The sequence below is a fragment of the Ambystoma mexicanum genome, chromosome 11 (assembly GCF_040938575.1).
Source record: "Ambystoma mexicanum isolate Mex_15411 chromosome 11, UKY_AmexF1_1, whole genome shotgun sequence".
In the NCBI taxonomy this organism is placed as follows: domain Eukaryota; kingdom Metazoa; phylum Chordata; class Amphibia; order Caudata; family Ambystomatidae; genus Ambystoma; species Ambystoma mexicanum.
This window is the reverse complement of record NC_090934.1, coordinates 401,037,653-401,057,508: the sequence shown is the minus strand read 5'-3', so window position 1 is coordinate 401,057,508 and position 19,856 is coordinate 401,037,653. Positions and strand designations below refer to the sequence as shown.

The following is a 19,856-nucleotide window of genomic DNA, read 5'->3' as shown; positions in this document are numbered from 1 at the left end:
TCAATGCTGGGCTTCACCTTGCAGAAGCAGCTCAGCTAGGACTCACTTAAAGAACCCACCATGCAGCAATCAACATTGGTTGCCCCTGGCATACGCAGCCCAGCTGAAAGGGACTTTGGGTTCCACCCACACACACTGCTGCTACCTTCCTTTCCCAGCAGACCACCCAGGAGCAATGGAACTCCTCACCTGCAGCAGAAAATGACCCTGAGAAACCCCCCCAGGCCAGGCTATCTCCCAAAGTAAGACTTTTTGTATATTGTTTTAAAAGCCCCCTTTATATGGACTTTCTTTTATAATATTTGTTAAGGATTCAAAACATATTTTGAAAGAACTTTATTTTTTAGTTTACTGCAGCTGCTTAGGAAAGTATTAGTGTGTATATAGGCTGCAATTCACCTCTTTTGTAAACAAAACATCAATATCTAAAACAATAACTAAAGAACCATACACTAGCATTCCTGTGCGCCTTTCCTGGTATGTAGTTTATATTAACCATGCGTTTCTTCTTAGGGCTTTGGGGAATCCCAATACCCATCACCTTTCCCGACCATGTCCCTTTCCTACAGGAGGTGCACCCAAGATGATCTGGACACTCAGGTAAGCGGGATTGCCGGAGATAGTAAAGGAGAGGATTAAGTATTTAAAGTAAGAACATAATTTGTGTGCCCTTCTACAGCTGTATCCCACCAAGTGCATTAAGTCCATCCCCCGTTACATGTGGCTCTCGAAATGTTTTGGACTACAACTGACATGATCATTGACCATGCTGGGTGGGCCTGATGGGTGTTTTAGTCCAAAACATCTGGAGAGCCAAAGGTTGCAGACCTCTGCCCTAGAGCTACCACAAACCTTAAGACACAAACAGCATTTGACTGTTCAAGGCCTAATCTTCACTGTAGGATGGTGTGGTGCATGCAATGGCAAGTTTATTTCACCTTTATTTGATCAGGTATGGGTTACTCAGTCTCGAAAGTCTAAGGAAGACCCATACTCAAGTATAAGGTCCGGAAAACAAACAGGTTCTTCTATAGCGCGACCCCTCTCCCCCCCACTGATTTTGCAGGCCCTAACGTGAGACCAAAATGCCTATGCATACATCTCCTGAGAGTATGGGGCCCTTGAGTCTCTGCATTTATCAGGATAAAACCACATGTCACTCTCCAAAGCCGAACACATGTGCCTCTACTTCTTCAGACATGAATTTGATTCATACCCAGAAGCAGCTCTCCATTGTCATTCCCATGACCCTGAGTGGGAACTACATTCCTTTCCCGATCCAGAGGGGCCCTTCCTCTCCTTGCCGGACTGAAACGGGGCTTAAAGGCCCTACTCTGAGACTCACATCTTACCATTAAGCCAAGTCCCTTACCGCATTGGCATTGCCTCCAACCTGCATGCACCGCAGCTGAAACCAACTCCAGTTGGAATCAAGCTCTGTGGACCTGAACATAAGAATATAGACAGTCACATGACAGCAAAATAACAATGCTTTACCAAGACAGAGACTCCTCAAACACAGCACACAATTGAAGCATTTTATTTTTTTTAATTTAATTTAGTTGAAAGTCAACTTTATAAATATTAACACATCACGATTACTTCTTTAAAATCCTAATGACTTACAAAATTACATTTTAGATGTGAAGTTCAAAAATATCGTAGAATAGCCATACTTGGGTTATTAATAGATTTGTTTCTAACTATTGTTAGAATTGCACCATATCTATATACCAATAAAAATTAAAAAACAAATTGAAAGAAAGCATGGCCTCTTTATAGGTAGAATATTGACAGCTTTAGTATTATCCCATCCTTTGATCTCACATTTGATCTTTACTATCTTTCTGCTTTGTCATTCTGACTACCAATTACTTCACATACCAACAAACCACTTATCTCACTACCTCTCTCTCTCAGATTCATTGGATTGCATAGATTTGTGTGGATTCTATAATTTTCAGCTTGGTTAGGTACTGAATTATGGCTATGTTCAGTGATATCCGCTGTGCACTCGCCATCGCAGCCCATAAGGTTTCATGATTAAGTAATATGCAATCCATGAAATGTTTCTTAAAGATTTCACACCCAAATATGGATATCCGGATCAGTACCCCATTTAGCTGTAATTACCCTGGTCGGCATCAGATTGAACCTGAATCTCATCATCTCCATTCTATATTTTTGGTTTAGATGTTTCAACGTAAACATTGGTATTTCATATAATTGTTTATGTGAAAAGACTCCATTCAGAAAACATTTGCACTTTTCACAATCAGTTCTGGTTTTAATCCAATCTAAATTCCAATATTTTTCTTTTGCCTTAACCGGATTTTCCAACAATAACTCTTCACTGATGTCGGCTTGAAACATATTTTTCCTACATGTTCCTTGCCATTTATTTGAAGGTTCTGTCGCCTCCTAAGTTAAGGTTTGCTTGACCAAGGCAATCACTGTTTCTATAGCGATTCTCCAATTTAGATTTTGCATAAAGATTCAGAGAATTCCAATAAACAATAGCTTGGAGAGATGTTAGGCCTAGTTCAAATCGTAAAACCGACATAGGGACGCTTTTGGGTAGTCTCAACAATATCTTCCAAAACACACCCTCTAGTTGGGCCCAATTGAGTTGTTCCTTCACGGATTTGCATGAGTCACCATATGTTATAATAGGGATAACTTTTTGCTGATATGTGATAATAGGCTTCTAGTAAATTTACCATATTTTTGTTGAATTAGTTTTGCCTCTGAGCAGAGCATACTCATTTTTGCCTTACGTTCTTCTTGATATGGAGCCTTTTCATGAAGTCACCACCAATTTGTCAACTTTTACTAAATTTGAGTAGTTGGCTGCCACCAATGATCACGATGTTAGATTTTCCCAAATTAATATGGAGGTTGTTGTCTCTGGCATGTTTTTCTACAGCAAGAAGCATTCGGCTAAGGCCTACAGGAGTTAAATCTATGATGACTAAGTAATCTGCGTATAACATATATTTGACTGCTTTTAGTTTGAATCTAGGGGGATTGGACTTGATCTCAGCAAAGTGGTTGCTTATCTCGGAAATACAGAAATTGTACAGGGTGGATGCTAACAAACACCCTTGCTTTAACCCTATATTAGTTTCTATTTCTGTCATCAGCAACCGATCTCTGTTCAATTTCACTCTGATAGATGTCCCCTCATACAGCTGTTGTATTGCATACAATAAATGTCCCGGGCCCCCAGCCATTTTGAGTTTCCTCCAGAGGCGGGCTCTAGATACCATATCAAACGCTTGCCGGTAATCTATGAACGCTATTTAAAAATGAGGTCTTTTTTCCAGTATCGCTAGATTTTTTAAAGTTTGCATTATATGCAAATTTGGTGTGGTTCCCAAGCCGGTAACAAACCCGGCTTGATGAGGATCTAATAAATTATTTAGTTTTAACCAATTATTTAATAATATTTGTGCATATATATTTCTTGCTGCATCCATCAGTGCCAACGGTCGATGGTTGGCAGGGTTCAAGCGATTTGCATTTTTGAATACAGGCAGTACAACTGACTTTTTTCCAGGATTCTGGTATCACTCCAGATCTTTGTGTTTGGAGGTATATGTAATGAAAAATGTTAGCCCATTTCTCCGGATGTTGTTTAAGAGTAGCGTTCGATATGCCATCTGGCCCTGGGGCTCTGGCAGAGCTCAGTTTGCTAATTATGGTTTTGATGTATTCTGGCTCTATATCCAAATGTTTATCACTGGTGATAATAGAAAATGCCCCTAACTATGGGACATACCTACCTATGCCCGAGGCCAGGTTACATGCCTGGGCCAGACTTCCACCTGCGGTGGTGGGCCGTGTGGCACTTCTTAAAATTATTATACTCTCCAAGCTATTGTACTAGTTTTCTAATGTCCCGCTGTGGTCTGGGAGGACTTTCTTTGACATACTAAAGAGGGCGATTAACAACTTTTTGTGGCATGCTGGTACTGTCCAACCTATGTCCCAGGTGCCACACTCAGGGGGCAGGACACCTCCACATGCAATGAGGCTGCCCTGGATTGGGGGATTTTACTGGAACAGAGTCTGCAAGGTCATGTCAGTGATATTCAACCGGGTTATCAAACCCATCCCTTCAAATTGTCTGTTCCATCCACGCAAACAATTACCTTGCAACTCCCGTAAACTGGCTAACCTCTGTTCGATTTTGGATGACCGAGAAGTACTGCTGCTCTGGCTGCGCCCCACCAGCCCTACGGTGACGCAATGGCTGCAGGCCGTCACATGGGCCTCATATTGAAGAGCGTTGGTCCTCTCAGCAAACTATCAACTGTAAACCCAGAGACATATGGCCCCCCTTCCGCAGCTATTTGCGGTCAGCTCAAGGCCTAGACTAAATAACCCAAATTCATCCCACAACTGAGGTTTTGTTTTACCCGGGCCCGACATGTTTTGGTTTGGTCCCTCTTCCTCTCCCTCCCTCCCTCCCCCCCTCCCCCCCCACCAGTTGGTGGCACACCTCGTTGTGTGCTGCCAACTCCTCCATCCCTCTGCAACGCCGGTTCCCTTCACCTAAATTTTCACCGGTTTGAAATGTTCATTCAGCCAAAATTCTAACAAATATCTGCTTTTTTTATTCAAAAAATTCAACAGGTATCAAGCTGGACATCACTTGCCAACACCCATAAGCTTACTTTTCTTTATAAGGGCTTTTATTCCCACTTGTCTGGATTCCCGGGATTCATCATTGCATGACCCTTTGATTAAAGTGCAGGCTTTCCCTTTTGTCGGTTATGTTTCTTACTGTGTATTGCCTAACAAGGGTGGGGCTGTATCACTATACGATGGCTACTCCTCCACCAAATTCTGCTTCAGCTCTGTTATCGGCTCGGTGTCTGCTCATCACAGCAACAGGCCTCCGATCACTTCTAGGCACGAGTAGTATAGCTCAGTGGCAACACGCTCGTCTTGGAAGCAAGACGACGCAGAGCAACACAGGGTCAAATCCCGGGTCCGCGCTGAGAAACCTCTTCCGTATTAAGCCCGTTATTTTTTTCTTCCGGTCCTGCTCCCCCATCCAGCACTGTGCCAGTAACTACCCAGGCTGATATTTGCACAGTTGGAAATACTGCGCACAATGAACCTAGTAATAACACAGTGCACTAAGATATTTCCTTCTCGGGATTGACAATAATCACTACCCATTGGCTTTATGTTAGTCGCTGCATGACTGACACCTGAGCCTACTACACAGACCCAAGGGGATTCCCTTCAAGTTGCAAATGACATTATACCTGGGAGACTCAACAAAGAAGTTGGAAGCCCTTCTGGGGCCACTATTACATCTAATAAAGATAATGATTCAGGCCCTAGGTTTTCTGCATCCCCCAATATGAATCCCCTTGACGAAGTAGCAATTTTAGGAAAGTCTAATTCGGATGATACGGCACAGCATTGTGATCACCAAACTAAAAATGTGTGGCAAAACTTTGGAGGAGATATCTACCCTCTCTAACAACATTGCCCTAAAAATCAGACGATGACCGAGAGCTAGATAAGCTCATCAAGGCTGCGGTTCCTTTCACCTCCGATTATTTAGATCAGCACAATGCTATTGCCTAGCCTGTGGATGACAGTATCATTGATGCGGATCTGGTGGTGGATGAAACCGCTGAATCTATTAGTGACACCACCACTGTTTTCCTTACTAGGTAACAACATAGAAATAGAAAGAGGCTGAACAAGCGCAATGTGCCCAAATATGGTGGATCTAAGGGTGCCATTAGCCTAGATGATGATCATGAAGCACAAGAGGTGGTGAATGGTAATACTAAAATAGCGAAGGGTAAAAGAAAAAGGGTAACCAAGGTTAAAGATACTTTAACTAGTTGGGCCTTATGCAATAGACCCCAGGCCCCGCTCTTCCTACTGCCAATAATGTTAACCTTGAGGCACCCTTGGCGCAAATTATTAATACTGACAATAGCCACAACCCTCATCGGCAGACAAATCGTCCCCTGGTAACTGTTGATGGGTCTTCTGCGAGAGAACGAAGTCTTAATCTGGTCTCTGATAACACCTTAGAGGCTGTGTCGCAGGTGCCCCCCCCCACTCCCTCTCCTAACGTTTACCATCAAAAATAATAATCCAGATAAAACTAAGGCCCACCCCCATAACAATCTGACAGAATTCTTATCCTTGACTCGGAAAATCCTACCATTAAGGATTTTAGATGCCCAAGATTTTGACTTTATTGAACCAATTCGGGACACTAAGTCCCAGTTTAGCAGAATTCACTGAATTCACTGTAACACAAATGAGACAACACAACTGATGAGGCGACAAAAAAAAAAAAAGACAAAAAAAAAACAGTTTGTGGACCTTGGCTATGAACTTGATGCTGCTGAGGAGCACCGGCTTTCTCTCCCTCCACAAAACTAGGAGTTTAATGTGTTGAAGGACAAAATCGATAGGAAATAAGGGTATGGGTGCAAACTCTAATTGTGCCCTACAAACAAATATTCTGGGTATTTTTAATTGGTTGGTTCTGAATAATGATAATACACTGTAAAGTAAAACTTGATATCTTGCAATATCTTCCTGCAATACTCGTGGTTTCTCCCATATGACTGAGCCAGGTGGATCCGTGGACTTGATCACAAAAAGTGGTATCTTCCTGTTGCAGGAGACTTGGCTGCTCACAGATATTTTATTTGATGGCTTCCAAATTTTTCAAACATTGCCCAATAAAGGGCCCAGAGCCGCCCTTATAAAATCGGCGTTAAAAACCACATGAGCACGGTAAGAATTAAAACCTGCGTTGACCAACCATATGTAATTGGTGTCAGAGTGAGCACAGCTAATCCTAGTAACGCTATTAATATCATCAATATTTATGATCCACATGGCTAATCTAAAACCGAGGATATTACTGAATTCATAATGGGTCTAATTGGAGACATAAAAAGCGCTAATGGAAAAGATCAGATCTATGTGGGAGGGGATTTCAAAGCCCATCGCTGGTGCCATAATGAATTAATGGAGACCGAATTTGTAAAGATCAGGTCCCTTTTTGATAAACCAGTAAATAATTCCCCTAAGGGAGATGCCTGGTTTGATATTCTAATTGACTGGGACCGATTTATGCTGAATGGAAGGACTGTGGAGGATGTCCCGGGCAAAACTGTTTGGAAATCAGGCTCAAAATGCTCAATCCTCGATTACTTCTTCTGTAATTCAGTGGCCGTCACGTTCGTTAGGAAGTTAGAAACTTTGGAAACCTCTTATAGTGACCATGCTATCCTTACCTTAAGGATTCAGTACCCACTTGAGAAGCATCATCTGGGAAGTGTTGGGGAAATAGATAGTAAACAGGGAGGCAATAGGATCCGAAGGACTGATAAGAGTATAAGCAAGCCCATCACTTTTTTCTCAAAACAAACATGTAGTTTGCCACTTATGGGAAACTGCACTTCTGCAGCCGAGATTGAGAGGCTGATTAAAGACTGCCCCTCTCAATTGGTGGCTCAAAGGGGACATCAAAATACCTTAAATCAAACCATTAAAAAAATATTGATTCGATAAAACCATTTGAGATGCTAAAAGGATACTTGGAAGGGAGTTGTGCATGACTAGCAAGACTTGCAACTCCATAGAGGCCATGACAGCTGCTAAGCAATTGGAAAAAAAGCATCATCGTAGATGGGTGAGTGACCGGGTCTCCACTGGTAAAACCGCTCAGTGGCAATATCTGGAAATGGTGTCTAAGGCTAGAGATCCTAGAAAATTGTGGAAACTACCGAGTACATTTAACTCCCATGTCAATACCCCTGAGATTTGTGTGATTGGGGAGCAGGAATGGACCAGGCATGTGACTGAAGTTTTTTATGATCCACGTTCCCCCTTGGGAGGACCACTTGGGACCGGGGAGAAGTGTACTCTTAATTTTTCACATGCTGGGATCATGTTAAAACATCTGCATTAAAATCTTCTACAGCCCCTGGTCCTAATGGACTTCTAATGTAATTCTAAAAGATAACATGTCATTCTGGGGTAACCTCATACATTTATTATTGAAAAGGGTGTCGGAGAAAGGGACTATCCCCCCAACTCATGGCGCTGTTAGATTCTGGTCCCAGTATATAAGAAAGGACCTACAACCTGTCTTAAGAATTTTCGCCTCTTGGCCATGTTAGATTCGACAGGTAAAATCTTCGCCTCCATGTTACTTGACAAACTAACTCATTGGGTGCAGTCAATTGGCCTATTGAGTCATTTCCAAATGGGATTCAGAGCAGGTACGGGAACATCCGACTGTATTTGGCTCCTTGACTATCTGACCAGTAGGGCTAACACAAAGGGACAGCCTGGTTTATATGTTATGATCTATTTCCGGGCAGCCTTCGATACTGTAAATAGAGGTAAGCTATGGGACACAATCTATAAACTAGGCTGCCCGAGATATTTATCGCTGACCACTATGGGCCTTCACTCATATAGAACTGTCCAGGTAAGGCTAGACTGCAAGGGTATGGTAACTGCACCTATAAAAACGAATCTTGGAGTAAAACATGGATGTGCCTTGGCCCCCTTGCTTTTTAATATATACTTATCAGAAGAGAATTGCTGCACATGCTTAAGAAGGTGCCCAATTGTCCACCAACAATTCTGGGAAATAAGGTTAACTGCCTCTCATATGCAGACGACCTGATTGTGTTTGACCACACCTTCTCGGGATTGAAAAGATCTACGTAGGTATTGTTGAACATTTCTAATGAACATGACCTTGTTTTTAATTATGACAAAACAAAGGTCATGTTCTTTTCTCATAATCGGGTCAAGGTACCCGTTCTGGTCATCAATGGGAATGTCATAGAACAAATTGACAGCTTTTAATACCTGGGAGTTGAATTTACAACCAAACATGACTATTCAGGTCTTGTTGAAGCCAGGAGAAGGAAGGCAACAATAAAGATGAGCATGATCCATAGATGCGTGAAGGCATCATCTGGCTTCAGTTTTCTAGGGATACTGACATTATACAAACAATGTTTTTGCACATCTGTGTTGTATGGGCTGGATGCTATAGGCATGAAGGACTTTTCCTGGCTAAACGTTCTTGAGGGCAGATACTGGAGCAAAATGTTGGTGCTTGGCACGGTGTACCGGTCGAAATCATCCGATTAGAACTAGGCCTTATATCCCTTGCATCTATGGCACGGAAAAGAAGAAACTTGCTATTCCTAAAGGCTCATAAGTCTCCAATCTGTCCCCTTTTAAATCTGTTGGGTCAACTACCTTCTGGTAGTACTCCTTTGACAATGACAGCCTTGAGTCTAGCTAGCTTTGATACTATTGGCTGGAGCCCACATTGGGACGACACGTTATATGCTTTGACAAAAAATGTAACCGTTAAGTTGGCCCAATGAGATTGGTGTTCTAACTATATTCACCTCTCTGCACTCAACAGTTACTGCCCTCTTATCAACTCTGTCACATAGCTTCATGACTGCCCAAGGATACATTAAACTGTCTCCTTCCCCCAGAGCTGCGCAGGTTTGTTCTTCTGTTACGTATTGGCAAACTGCCAGTACTAAACTCCACTGGACCTGAACTTGGCATACCTAAAGAAAAAAAGAATCTGTCGATCGTGTGGTGTCATGGATATATTGCACAGCACATTCTGACCCAATGTGGCTGTATTGCTTGAATTCTGGGCACAGAACCATGCATGTAGCCCTATTTGACATCTGCAAGTCCATTCTTAGATTGGGCAAAGTTGGGAATAATGCCGTAGGTCCCCAGTAATCTTGCGGTGGTCTGGTTTAAAAACGTAAACTTTATACCGTATACTTGGTCTAATCATCACTATGCACTTTAATTTTATTTTTTCACTATAAACTAGTTACTGAATTGCTTCAATCATTAATGCAACTATTTTTGCTTTTAGGGATTCGTGCTAGACTAACATTGGTATTTGAACATGCAAACATAATTAATTGAATATGCCCATCTTTTGACACGGCTGATTAATTGTATAATTGTATTGCATTGTATTTTATTACCATTTTATCTAATTAGGTGTAACTAAATTTGTCTTAAATTCTAATTGTAAGTGTTATGATAAAGCTCTTTTGAGCTATAAAAACGATAAAATAGATAAAAACAATTATTATAATAATAATTCTACACCTCACTTTTCACTTCCACCTGTCTACTCCCACTTTCAATGAAACGTTACTGCTCAGCAAATAAGCCTTTTCAGAGTTGGGCTTACTTTGCCATCTCTTCACTACAGCTGAACTCCTCAGTACTGGCTAAATCAGATTCAAGAACTCAGCTTTCTGGCCCTCTAGACTCGAGCTTTTCTGTAGATGGGACAGTAGACTACAGTATATATAAGCCACTTCTTTCTGGATGCCAGTATCTCATTCTTCCACAAGTCCTGTCACAAGAGCGCAAAAGAGGAAAATATACTAATGTTCTTAGTGTGGTTACAAAGGCTCACTTTGTCACGGTTTGTAAGTGCCATTATAGGTAGGGAAATTAGCTAACCAGAAAAAAAAACAGTGACCTCTTTTAGGCCGCATCAAATTTCTAGGAGTGAGTTATGACGGGTGCCCAAAAATGCTTGCAATTATGCACATGCATAAACCACTAAACATACAACATTCCTTACACATGGCTCCCACTTCCTGAGCGGTCGTGCTCTAGTCGGAATCCCATTATTTTACACATTTGCAATGTTACAGTGTTCTCAAGCACTCTGAAATGGCTCATAATGGAATGTTGGTAGTATGCAAAACCAATGAAAACACATTTACTTCAGATATTTTCCTTGAGTTCCCACTGTTCCAAACTTCTTCAATTCCACCTTTCCTCTTCAGACCCATATCAGCTTTCAAACCATTCCCTCAACTTCTCCTGCACTTTGAATATTTAATAACATCTGCTCACTTGTCTTTTGGTCTCTTTAGACACCTCTACTCCAACCCTATCCCAGTTCCCTGCACTCTTTTCCCATTTTCCTAAAAAAGGTTCAATGCACTGTGAGGTGGTTGAAAAGCAACAGGTGAGTGCTGGACAAAAAAAGGAAATAATATAACTTCCAATCTTCGCTGGAGGCGCTTCGCTCATCCGCCTCCAACTCCCTCAGGGTCAGTTGCTTCTCCAAGCAACGAGTTGGTGGTAGATCTCTTTCTTCTGCAGGGGCCTCCCTCTGGAAGCACCCCCTGCCTCTCTGAAACTTGAGAACCATCTCCGGTTCCGGTAGCGCCTCAAAACCTTCCTCTTTGCTTCGGCTTGCTCTCCCCCCTCTCCCCTGCCGAACTCCTGGCTGAAACTGCACTGGTTACCTGGCCACCCTCTGATCTCGGGCCCAGGTCCCCTCCCTCGCTAGTTGCACACCTGCATTGCCTCCCTGGCTACCCCCGCACTTGGGGACTGTTTTCTGTATTCCTACAGTCCCCACCAGCACATGACACCTGATTTCTGCACTTACCTTAGCACTTACCACCAGCTGGCCGTATTTCTCTTATTGTTATTTATTCCATTTATCCCCATGTACTGCACTGTCCCCACCCCCCTCGCACCCTGCATTTTTCCCCTCCACCGCACCCCTGCACTTGCGCCATCTTAATGACACCTGGCCTAGTAGGATCATTGTCTCTGTCTTCCCCTGTGTTCCTCCCCCCCCCCAGTCCACGTCGCGCCTTGAAACACTTGTGTATAGTCGCGCTATAAATGCCATATCATAGCAATCATTGAATCTTGATAAATGTTAACAATGCCTCACATCTCAAATTTTACTAGAGGTTATCACCATCATCATGGAAGTTCACAATGGCAAACATCATTACCAGCATGTACCTATGAAGCTACACACCTGATGAAACTGAGATGAACACCGAGCGAGCGGTGAGTCCCAGAACAGTCGATGCACAGGAAGACACCGTAGGGAATGCTAGCCCAGCTGGGATTCTTAGCGCTACAGTCAAAGCAGGCCTAGATGAAGAGAGAATGCATGGTTAGAGGCCTACCAAAGGTTCAATGAGTCTCAATGTAAGCTTTAACAAGTTAAACTCTTTCGATAGCATATACATAGTTTGCGACCAGAAACTCGGGTTACCCATTTTAGCTCTGTTAATACGTTTCAGGATAAGGGGCCTAAAAAGCAGTGGAGAGCCTCAAAACCATAACTCCTATAAACATTTAAAGATCCATGATGGGCTCAACCAAAACTGTAGAATAGGAAACCAGTCAAACAGTCTGCTTAGAATGCATACTTGGAAGCTCAGAGGATTAAATAGAGATTTTATGGCCACAGCGGTGGCAACTTAAATTTGTAACTGTTTTTACTTCAATACTAGCAACAAAGTGGTCACAAATAAATGGAAAACAAAATGATAGGCAAGAGCGTAGGAAAAGTAATAAAATTAAACCAAATCTGTCTTTACACGCAACAACCACCAGTTTCTTATCTGCTAAAATGAATTTTCTTGATCATTTCCTCCTTTGCTGCTGTCACACAGTTGCTCATTTAACTTTTGTTGCTGTGTGTCAAGATATATATGTATACAGATATTTGTAGAATTCATCCATATGATTAAGCTCAATTAGATTTGACTGGCATGTTACACATTAACTTCTGCCCTGCAAGAGTACAAGGATGAGAAGAGGCTAAAGCGCCTAGTCAGTTCTCACACTTCTATAAACCAAGAGCGAACACAATCAAGGTAAAACAGGAACATTTCAGAGATATACCTCCTTCACCTTTTGTGTCAACATGGGCAGATGGAAGGCTGTACTCTAAGGAGGGGTGCAAATGTGGGTCAGTAGCAACCCAAACAGCGAAGTAGAACATTCTAAAATAAAGGAATGTCCTACCAAGGTTCTATAAAAATAAATATACTTTAACTAAACAAACCATGCACAATAACAAGTAAAATAGAAAAACACTACACAAAACACATCCCTGAGGATAGAACACAGTAAGCAAAGATGGCAAGATGCAGCCCTGGGGAGTAAAGAATCAGGGGTGGAAGGCAAGTAATTACCACTTTCTATTAAATGTGTTCTTGCATGCAAAAGGGATACAAGTCACCTAACCAGTCTCTATGGTGCAAAAATGGACCAAGGGGCAGTTAGCAGTAAATAGTACCTTTTTGCAGTTCTTGGTGGCAGGGGCGGACCAGACATCTTGGTACTGTGCAAGAAATGTGAAGATTGGGAGAGTGCAAAAGGCAGCACCGGAGGGTGCTGATGCTTTGAATGATTCAAACGGTTCTTAAAGCAGAGCCCCAAGTAGTTCAACAGCAAAAACAATAGGATCCCGGATGTCTTTCCTCTCAGGGTGCTGTGAGCCCCAATCCAGGGGCTCAGGGACAAGAAGAGTCCTTTTGTCATGCTCCCCAACAAGGGGGAGGCTGTGACACAACTGCAGGGGTCCTTCAACACAGTGAGGCCCTGGGTATTGCTGAGGCAGGTCTTGTTCCAGCAGCAGGTTCACCCCCCAATGGTCTGTGGGGGATGGTTAGGGGACAGAGCTTGCCTCTGCCCTGGACCACTTATCTTTACCTCACAACGGAAGGGCTCTGAAAAGCCTTTCTCTCCCAACAGAGTCCAATAAAATCGTCAAGGGTTGAAGTCCAAAAGATGATCTAAAGAAGTGGTGGGAGATCCCTTCTTTTAAAGGTGCAAGTCCACAGGTGATTGGACTACAGCTTGTCTGCTTTAGGAGTCCAATCTCTGCCCTTGAAATAAGTGGACTTTGCCTTCTGACATCACACCCAAAGTGCTTTGTGCTAAAGAAAGTGGAAGTGACCGGAAGGAGAGATGGAGCCAGAGAGAAACAATATAGCCGAACCTTCCTCCAGCTGTACAGAGCCTCCCTATCTACACTAACCCCATCCTCTTCCCAATAGAATCAAAGGCCTTTAAATACGCAGCACTCTGTCTGAAACCAATACGTTTGTTAATGGGTGTGGCCTTCGATTCCTGTCCCCAGGTCCAGCTTCCTGTGTAGTGGCTGTCCCTGCGAAAGGGTGTTGCCTTCCCATACAAAGGAGCAAAGGGAGGCAATACCCCAAAGCTACAGTCCTGTCAGTGGGCAGGGACAATCTGGAAAGAAAACACAAACACAAAGCAAGGCCAAAACCTGGTTGTCTGCCCAAGGCCTGCCCCCGATTCAGACCACTCGTTAGCCAACTCGTATGCTCTGCCTACGGCTCACTCCTGTGTAAATATGTAAATTAACAGTCCTACACAATCTGCCTATGTATATAACTTTGTAAATGTTTTTGTTGTTGCTTATACTTTGTTGTAACCTAAGTAATGCGCCCGGATGCCTTTGGGCCTGGGGCTCTATATAAATAAAATACAAATACACACTAGGGATTGTAATACTGGCACACCCTGTCGACCTCCCTTTTCGAGTTTGTTTCTAAAACAACAACTGTAATACTCTGCAGCTTCCACTAGATGTCAGCCTATGCATAGCATGTGATCTAAGCCGATTGCACAAGCCTCAGAAATGTATATACTCATCTAAACCTAATTGTATCTAATAAAATAACTGTTAGCAAATAACATAGGGTCTGGACATTCCTTATGTGGTGCTTGGGGATTCACTGTACATAAGAATCAGCCTGCACTACCTTCCTTGTGTCTCAGCCTTGGTTGCTCGCCCATTGCTACCCTTTGATTGATTGATATTTTATTTCTATCGCGCTCATACACACGTGTTTCAGAGCACGATCAGGCAGGGAAAGGGAACAGGGGAGAACAAAAACAACAATTTTACTAGGCCCAGTGACATTGAGAACGTGCAAGTGCAGAGAAGGGGGAGAAGTGCATGGAAGGGGGAACAAAAGGAGAGTGCGGAGCGAGAAGGAAAAAAAACTAAAATAATAAAATAATAAATAAAAAGGCAACAAACAATGGGATTGCAGCCAGAAAGTAGCAAGTGCTGGGTTTATGGCAGCAGGCCGTGTAGGTCTGAAAGTGCAGGAAGAAAAGGGGAGGGCTGTATGGGTACAGATACAGACCCCAGTGCAGGGGGTGGCCCGGAGGCAGTGCGTGAGGGTGGCAAGATGAGCAGGTACCTGGGCCCAGAGGACAGAGGGTGGCCAGGTGCATGGTGCCGAGGGAGAGTAGAATCAACAGGGGAGAGGGGAGGAGAAGGCAGAAGCAAAGAGGAAGGTTTTGAGGTGCTTCCAGAACCGGAGATGGTTCTCCTCAAATTTTAGAGTGGCAGGGAGGCTGTTCCAGAGGGAGGCCCCAGCCGAAGACAGAGATATAGCCCCAGTTTGTTTCTTTGAGAAACGACTGACCCTGAGGGAGTTAGAGGTAGAGGAGCGGAGTGCTCGAGATGGGAGGTATTTGCGGAGGGATAGCTGAAGGTATGTTGGACCCAGGCCCCAGAAAGCCTTGTGGCCAATGCAGAGGATTTTTAATTTAGTCCTTGCATCCACAGGGAGCCAATGGAGAGATTTCAGAGCTGGAGAGATACGATACCAGGGCTTGAGGCCAAGGACAAGTCTCGCAGTCCTGTTCTGGATAAGTTGTAAAGGGTGGAGAGTAGAGGCAGGTAGATTAAGAGGCTGTTGCAATAGTCCAGCTTAGAGAGAACCAGGGCTTGGGAGACAATGAGCTTCTGGGGGAAAGAGAGGAAAGAAAGAATACCTCTGAGGAGGTGCAGTAGGAGGTTTGACTTTTTTTGATACATCAGCGATGTGGGCAGAGAAGGAGAGTGTGGAATCAAAGGTGACACCAAGGTTCTTGGCCTCGCAGGTGGGGATAAGAGGAGGGCCAAGGGAGGCTGGCCAGAGAGTGAGGGGAAAGGAAGGCGATGGTGTGCCAATGAGGAGGATCTCTGTCTTGCTGGCATTAAGACAAAGATTGTTGGCGGCACACCAATCTTGGATGGCAGTTAGGCAATCAGTGATGAGAGGTGGAGGAGGTGGCCGAGGGCAGCCTGAAAATGAGTTAAGCGTCATCTGCGTAGCACTGGAAGTTTGAGCAGAAAATGGCATACAGCGAGCGAGAGTTGCCAGGTATTGGTTGAAAAGCCAGGGCGAGAGGGTAGACCCCTGGGGAACACCACAGGTAGAGAGGAAGACAGATGATAGGTAGGACCTAAGTTGGACCTGGGAGGGTCGATCAGAGAGGAAAGAGGTCAGCCAGACCAGAGCCTGATCGGTGATGCCCAAGTTATCCCGGAGACGGTTGAGCAGGATGGTATGGTTGACCGTGTCGAAGGCAGAGGAGAGATCAATTAGGATGAGAACAGAGGGAATGCTAGAGTCAAGGTTGGAAAGCAGAACTTCACGGATGTTCAGCAGAGCAGTTTCCATGCTTCTGCCAGATCTGAAGCCAGTCTGATGGTCATGGAGACAGCCAACAGAATCAGAAGGAGTTTGCCTAAGAAGGGGATAATGGGAATTGGGCGATAGTTGGCCGGACAAGAGGGATCCGCTGTGGGTTTCTTGAGGAGAGGATGCACAAGGGAGTGCTTAAGAGGGGAAGGGAAGTATCCGGAGGCAAAGGAGTGGTTGCAGAAGTCGGCAAGGTCCGGAGCAAGGGTATCAATGTGGTCCTTGAGAGTTTTAGAGGAACAGGGATGAACCTGTTTTGACGAGGCTTTCATAGATCAGACTTGTCTAGCGACCTCATCAGGGGAGAAGAGAGGAAAGGAAGAGAAGGCAGGTGGGGGGGGTGGCTGGAGGAGGGTCAGTGAGTACCGACGAAGAGGGGAGAGGAGAGGAGGTGGAGGAGAGTGTGGACAGGATGTCCTGGGTTTTTGAGATAAAGTGTGAGGCCAGGGCATTGTAAAGAGCCTGAGAGGCAAGGGGAGGGGTAGAGACTGCAGCAGGGTTGGCCAGCTCCTTACAAATTTTAAAGAGTTCGGCCGAGCTGTTCGATGCCGCAGAGACACGGGCTTGAATGTGGACTCTTCTTGGTACAGACAGAGAGACGGTATTGCCTTTGGAGAAGGCGACAGGCCAGTTTGTCAGAGGATGAGCAGGAATCCCTCCATTTTCTCTCAGCCGCCCTACACCTACGTTTAAGTGTAGCTAGGTCGGAGTCATACCATGAATTGCACTTGGCTTTGGACTACAGGCGGATCCTCATGACAGGGGCAAGGCAAAAACATCAAGAGTATCAGAAATAGAAGAATAGAGAGAAGACAGGGCTGTGTCAGGGTGTGAGTCAGCCAGAGGAAGAGGGGGTGGGGAGAAGGTGGAAGCAAAAGCCTCGACTGACACACGCTTCATGGGCCGGATGTCCAGGAAGGTAGGTGGCAGTGTTGGGGTAGGCTTGGCTTGGGGGGGGGGAAAGAGAGAGAGATGTGAGGAGAGGAGGTAGTGGTCACTCCAGGAGAGGGGAGTAGAGAGAGGAATAGGGGAGGCTAGAGGAGATCAATACATCAAGTGTGTCCTGCAGAGTGCGTTGGGCCAGATGGGAGGATAGAGAGGGAGAGGGACTCGCAGAGGTCGCGAAAGAGCAATGTTGAGGGATAGGGAGAATCAAGGTGAATGTTGAGGTCACCAAGGAGGAGGAGTTGAGTGGTTGAGGCCAGGAGAGAGGAGAGGTCAGCGCACTCAGAGAGAAAAGAGGTGATTTGACCAGGGGGGCGGTAGAGAGTGGCAACAGTAAGAGAGTGGCTAGGAGAGATTGAGAGCCTGCAGACGAGGCATTCGAAAGAGGAGTAGATCCGAGTGGTAATTATAGTGGCAGGAATCCACTCAGGAAAGATCAAGGCTACACCCCCTCCAGGGCGAGTGGATCTGGGTGCGGAGAGGATCTTGTAGCCATTAGGGAGGAGAGTGTCAAATCTTGTGATAGAGCTGGCCGTGAGCCATGTCTCTGTAAGACCAAGAACGTCAAGGTCAAGTTCTTCAAGGAGGTGGCAGATGTCAGAGGAGTGTTTGACAGCAGAGCGAGAGTTGAGAGTGGCAAGATGAAGAAGGTTGCCGGCCTTAAAGACCTTCCAGGGAGGGGTACAAATCAGCGGTACGCCCTGCGGAGTTGTGGAGGTAGCCAGAAGATGGGCAGAGGAGGAAAGAGTGGGCAAGGTAGGCAAGGAATGAGAGGAGGGGACAGCCGGAGAAGAAAGGAAGTTGATGAGGCGAGGGAAATGCCCATCGAAAAGGAGGAGATTTGCCTGGGGACCTTGGACCATGACAGTGCCATTTAGGTAGACGTTAAGGATGACTCTGGAGGAGTCAAAAGAAGCCATGAGGATTTTTCCAGCGAGTGCCACCATTTATGAAAGAGGAGGAGACAGGACAGAGCACAAAGATCATATGGGGGCTCCATAAATCAGGCGAAGGAACAACAAAGAGGATGTCGGTGAGGGTCTAACTGGAAGAGGCACTGGTATAGGTATCAGCAATAGGGAGACCAGGGTTGGAGGCCAAGATATCCTTTTTAAACTTCTTCTTTCCAGACTTAGTGAGAAGGGAAGGATAGTTGATAGAGAAGCAGTTGGAAAAGATGGGAGAAACAGACAGTGCCATGAGTATGAAGAGAGGAGGAAGGGGGGGAGAAAGCAGGTGCAGCGGTATGGAACAGTCACTGGGCTAGCAGGATTACAATCAATGGGCAAAGTTATATGCAGAATTACACCCAAGTTTGACTTTCAAGTTAAATGCAGAATTACACCCAAGTGTGACTTTCAAGTTAAATGCAGAATTACACCCAAGAGCCTTGGCACAGGTGCTTCTGTTGCTCTACACCAACCATATAGAAGGTAGCAACACAGATACCCCCTTCCAGTCTTTACACTGGTGGCATAGTGGTGGGATCACTGATTTTAGGGCTCAGTGTTTAATCTTGCCATCTACAAAATATCTACATCTTTGTCTTGTGTTTTAAGGTTTAGGTGGTATATACTGAAAAGGCATCACTCCAAATAATGGAACCTATTGCTAATGGTAAACTAACTAGAAGGAGTTTGGAAGCTCTACAAGATTCTAGTAAATTGGGCGAGTTAGACTTTGAGGATATGGTTAGGGCAGAGCTGATAGCTGCCCTTGTGGATTACCAGGCAGATTCTGATACTCCTGCTGAAATTGGGGAGGGGTCTAGTGGGCATCCTGCCTCTGAAGATATGGCAGATTCTACCAATGGGGCCGCCACCTCTCCTGCCACTTCTAGTCAAAAACCCAGTACTGCTCTTCAGGGGGATACCATGAGATTTGACTATTGAAGTTGGAGCTACAAAGAGAAAAGTTAGCCTTTCAGTACAACACATTAGAAACATAAGCTTGAGTATATGCAGGCAATGTGGAAAGAATCAGGCGTGACCTACAAATTCTCTACATCTTACCACCCACGGACCAATGGTCTGGTTGAGAGATTTAACAAAACTCAAAGGCATGCTGGGTGCTTTGAAAATGTGACCTCCTATTGCCATTCCTGCTGTTTGCCTATAGAGCTATATAATTTGTGCTCCTTACCACTCCTCGGCTCCTAATCCAACAATGAACCAGACTAGCTCGACTCACAACCAATCATGGATCAACCTAAATGACCATGTGAAATCCCAACAGCTTCCTACCCGGGACACCCGACCTTGTAATACCACCACTAGAAACGAAAGACTTCGTTCAAGACTAGACAAACTTTTTGAACCATTAGCCAGATCTCTCCCCACCTCAAAACGTAGGAAGGTCACTCCCTTCACCAAAGCCTTCATCATCAGTGAAAAAAATCCATACACCCCGCGGTCGGTATACAGGCCACATACTTGCACCACCCACAAGATCCAACCTACAGCAATTTCCTGCACCCCAACTGTCACCAGTTCAAACATTAAAGGCGCTTTAATAAATGCCAGATCCCTGGTTGCACATGCCACCGAGATATCC

The 19,856-nt window shown here is 44.7% G+C and overlaps 1 protein-coding gene across 4 annotated transcripts in view; it reads right to left on the bottom strand.

Moving 5' to 3' along the window:
• The window catches only part of ARFGAP2 (ARF GTPase activating protein 2), an 885,096-nt gene that overhangs the window by 760,751 nt on the left and 104,489 nt on the right, over positions 1-19,856 (bottom strand). For 3 of the 4 annotated variants that reach the window (XM_069623180.1, XM_069623182.1, XM_069623181.1), the window contains exons 2-3: positions 11,870-11,988; positions 1,373-1,445 (exon numbers count right to left, since the gene is read on the bottom strand). In XM_069623180.1, the coding sequence (XP_069479281.1) occupies positions 1,373-1,445; positions 11,870-11,988 (192 nt within the window). The remainder of the gene's footprint in view (positions 1-1,372; positions 1,446-11,869; positions 11,989-19,856) is intronic. The other variant, XM_069623183.1, reaches the window with a different exon arrangement.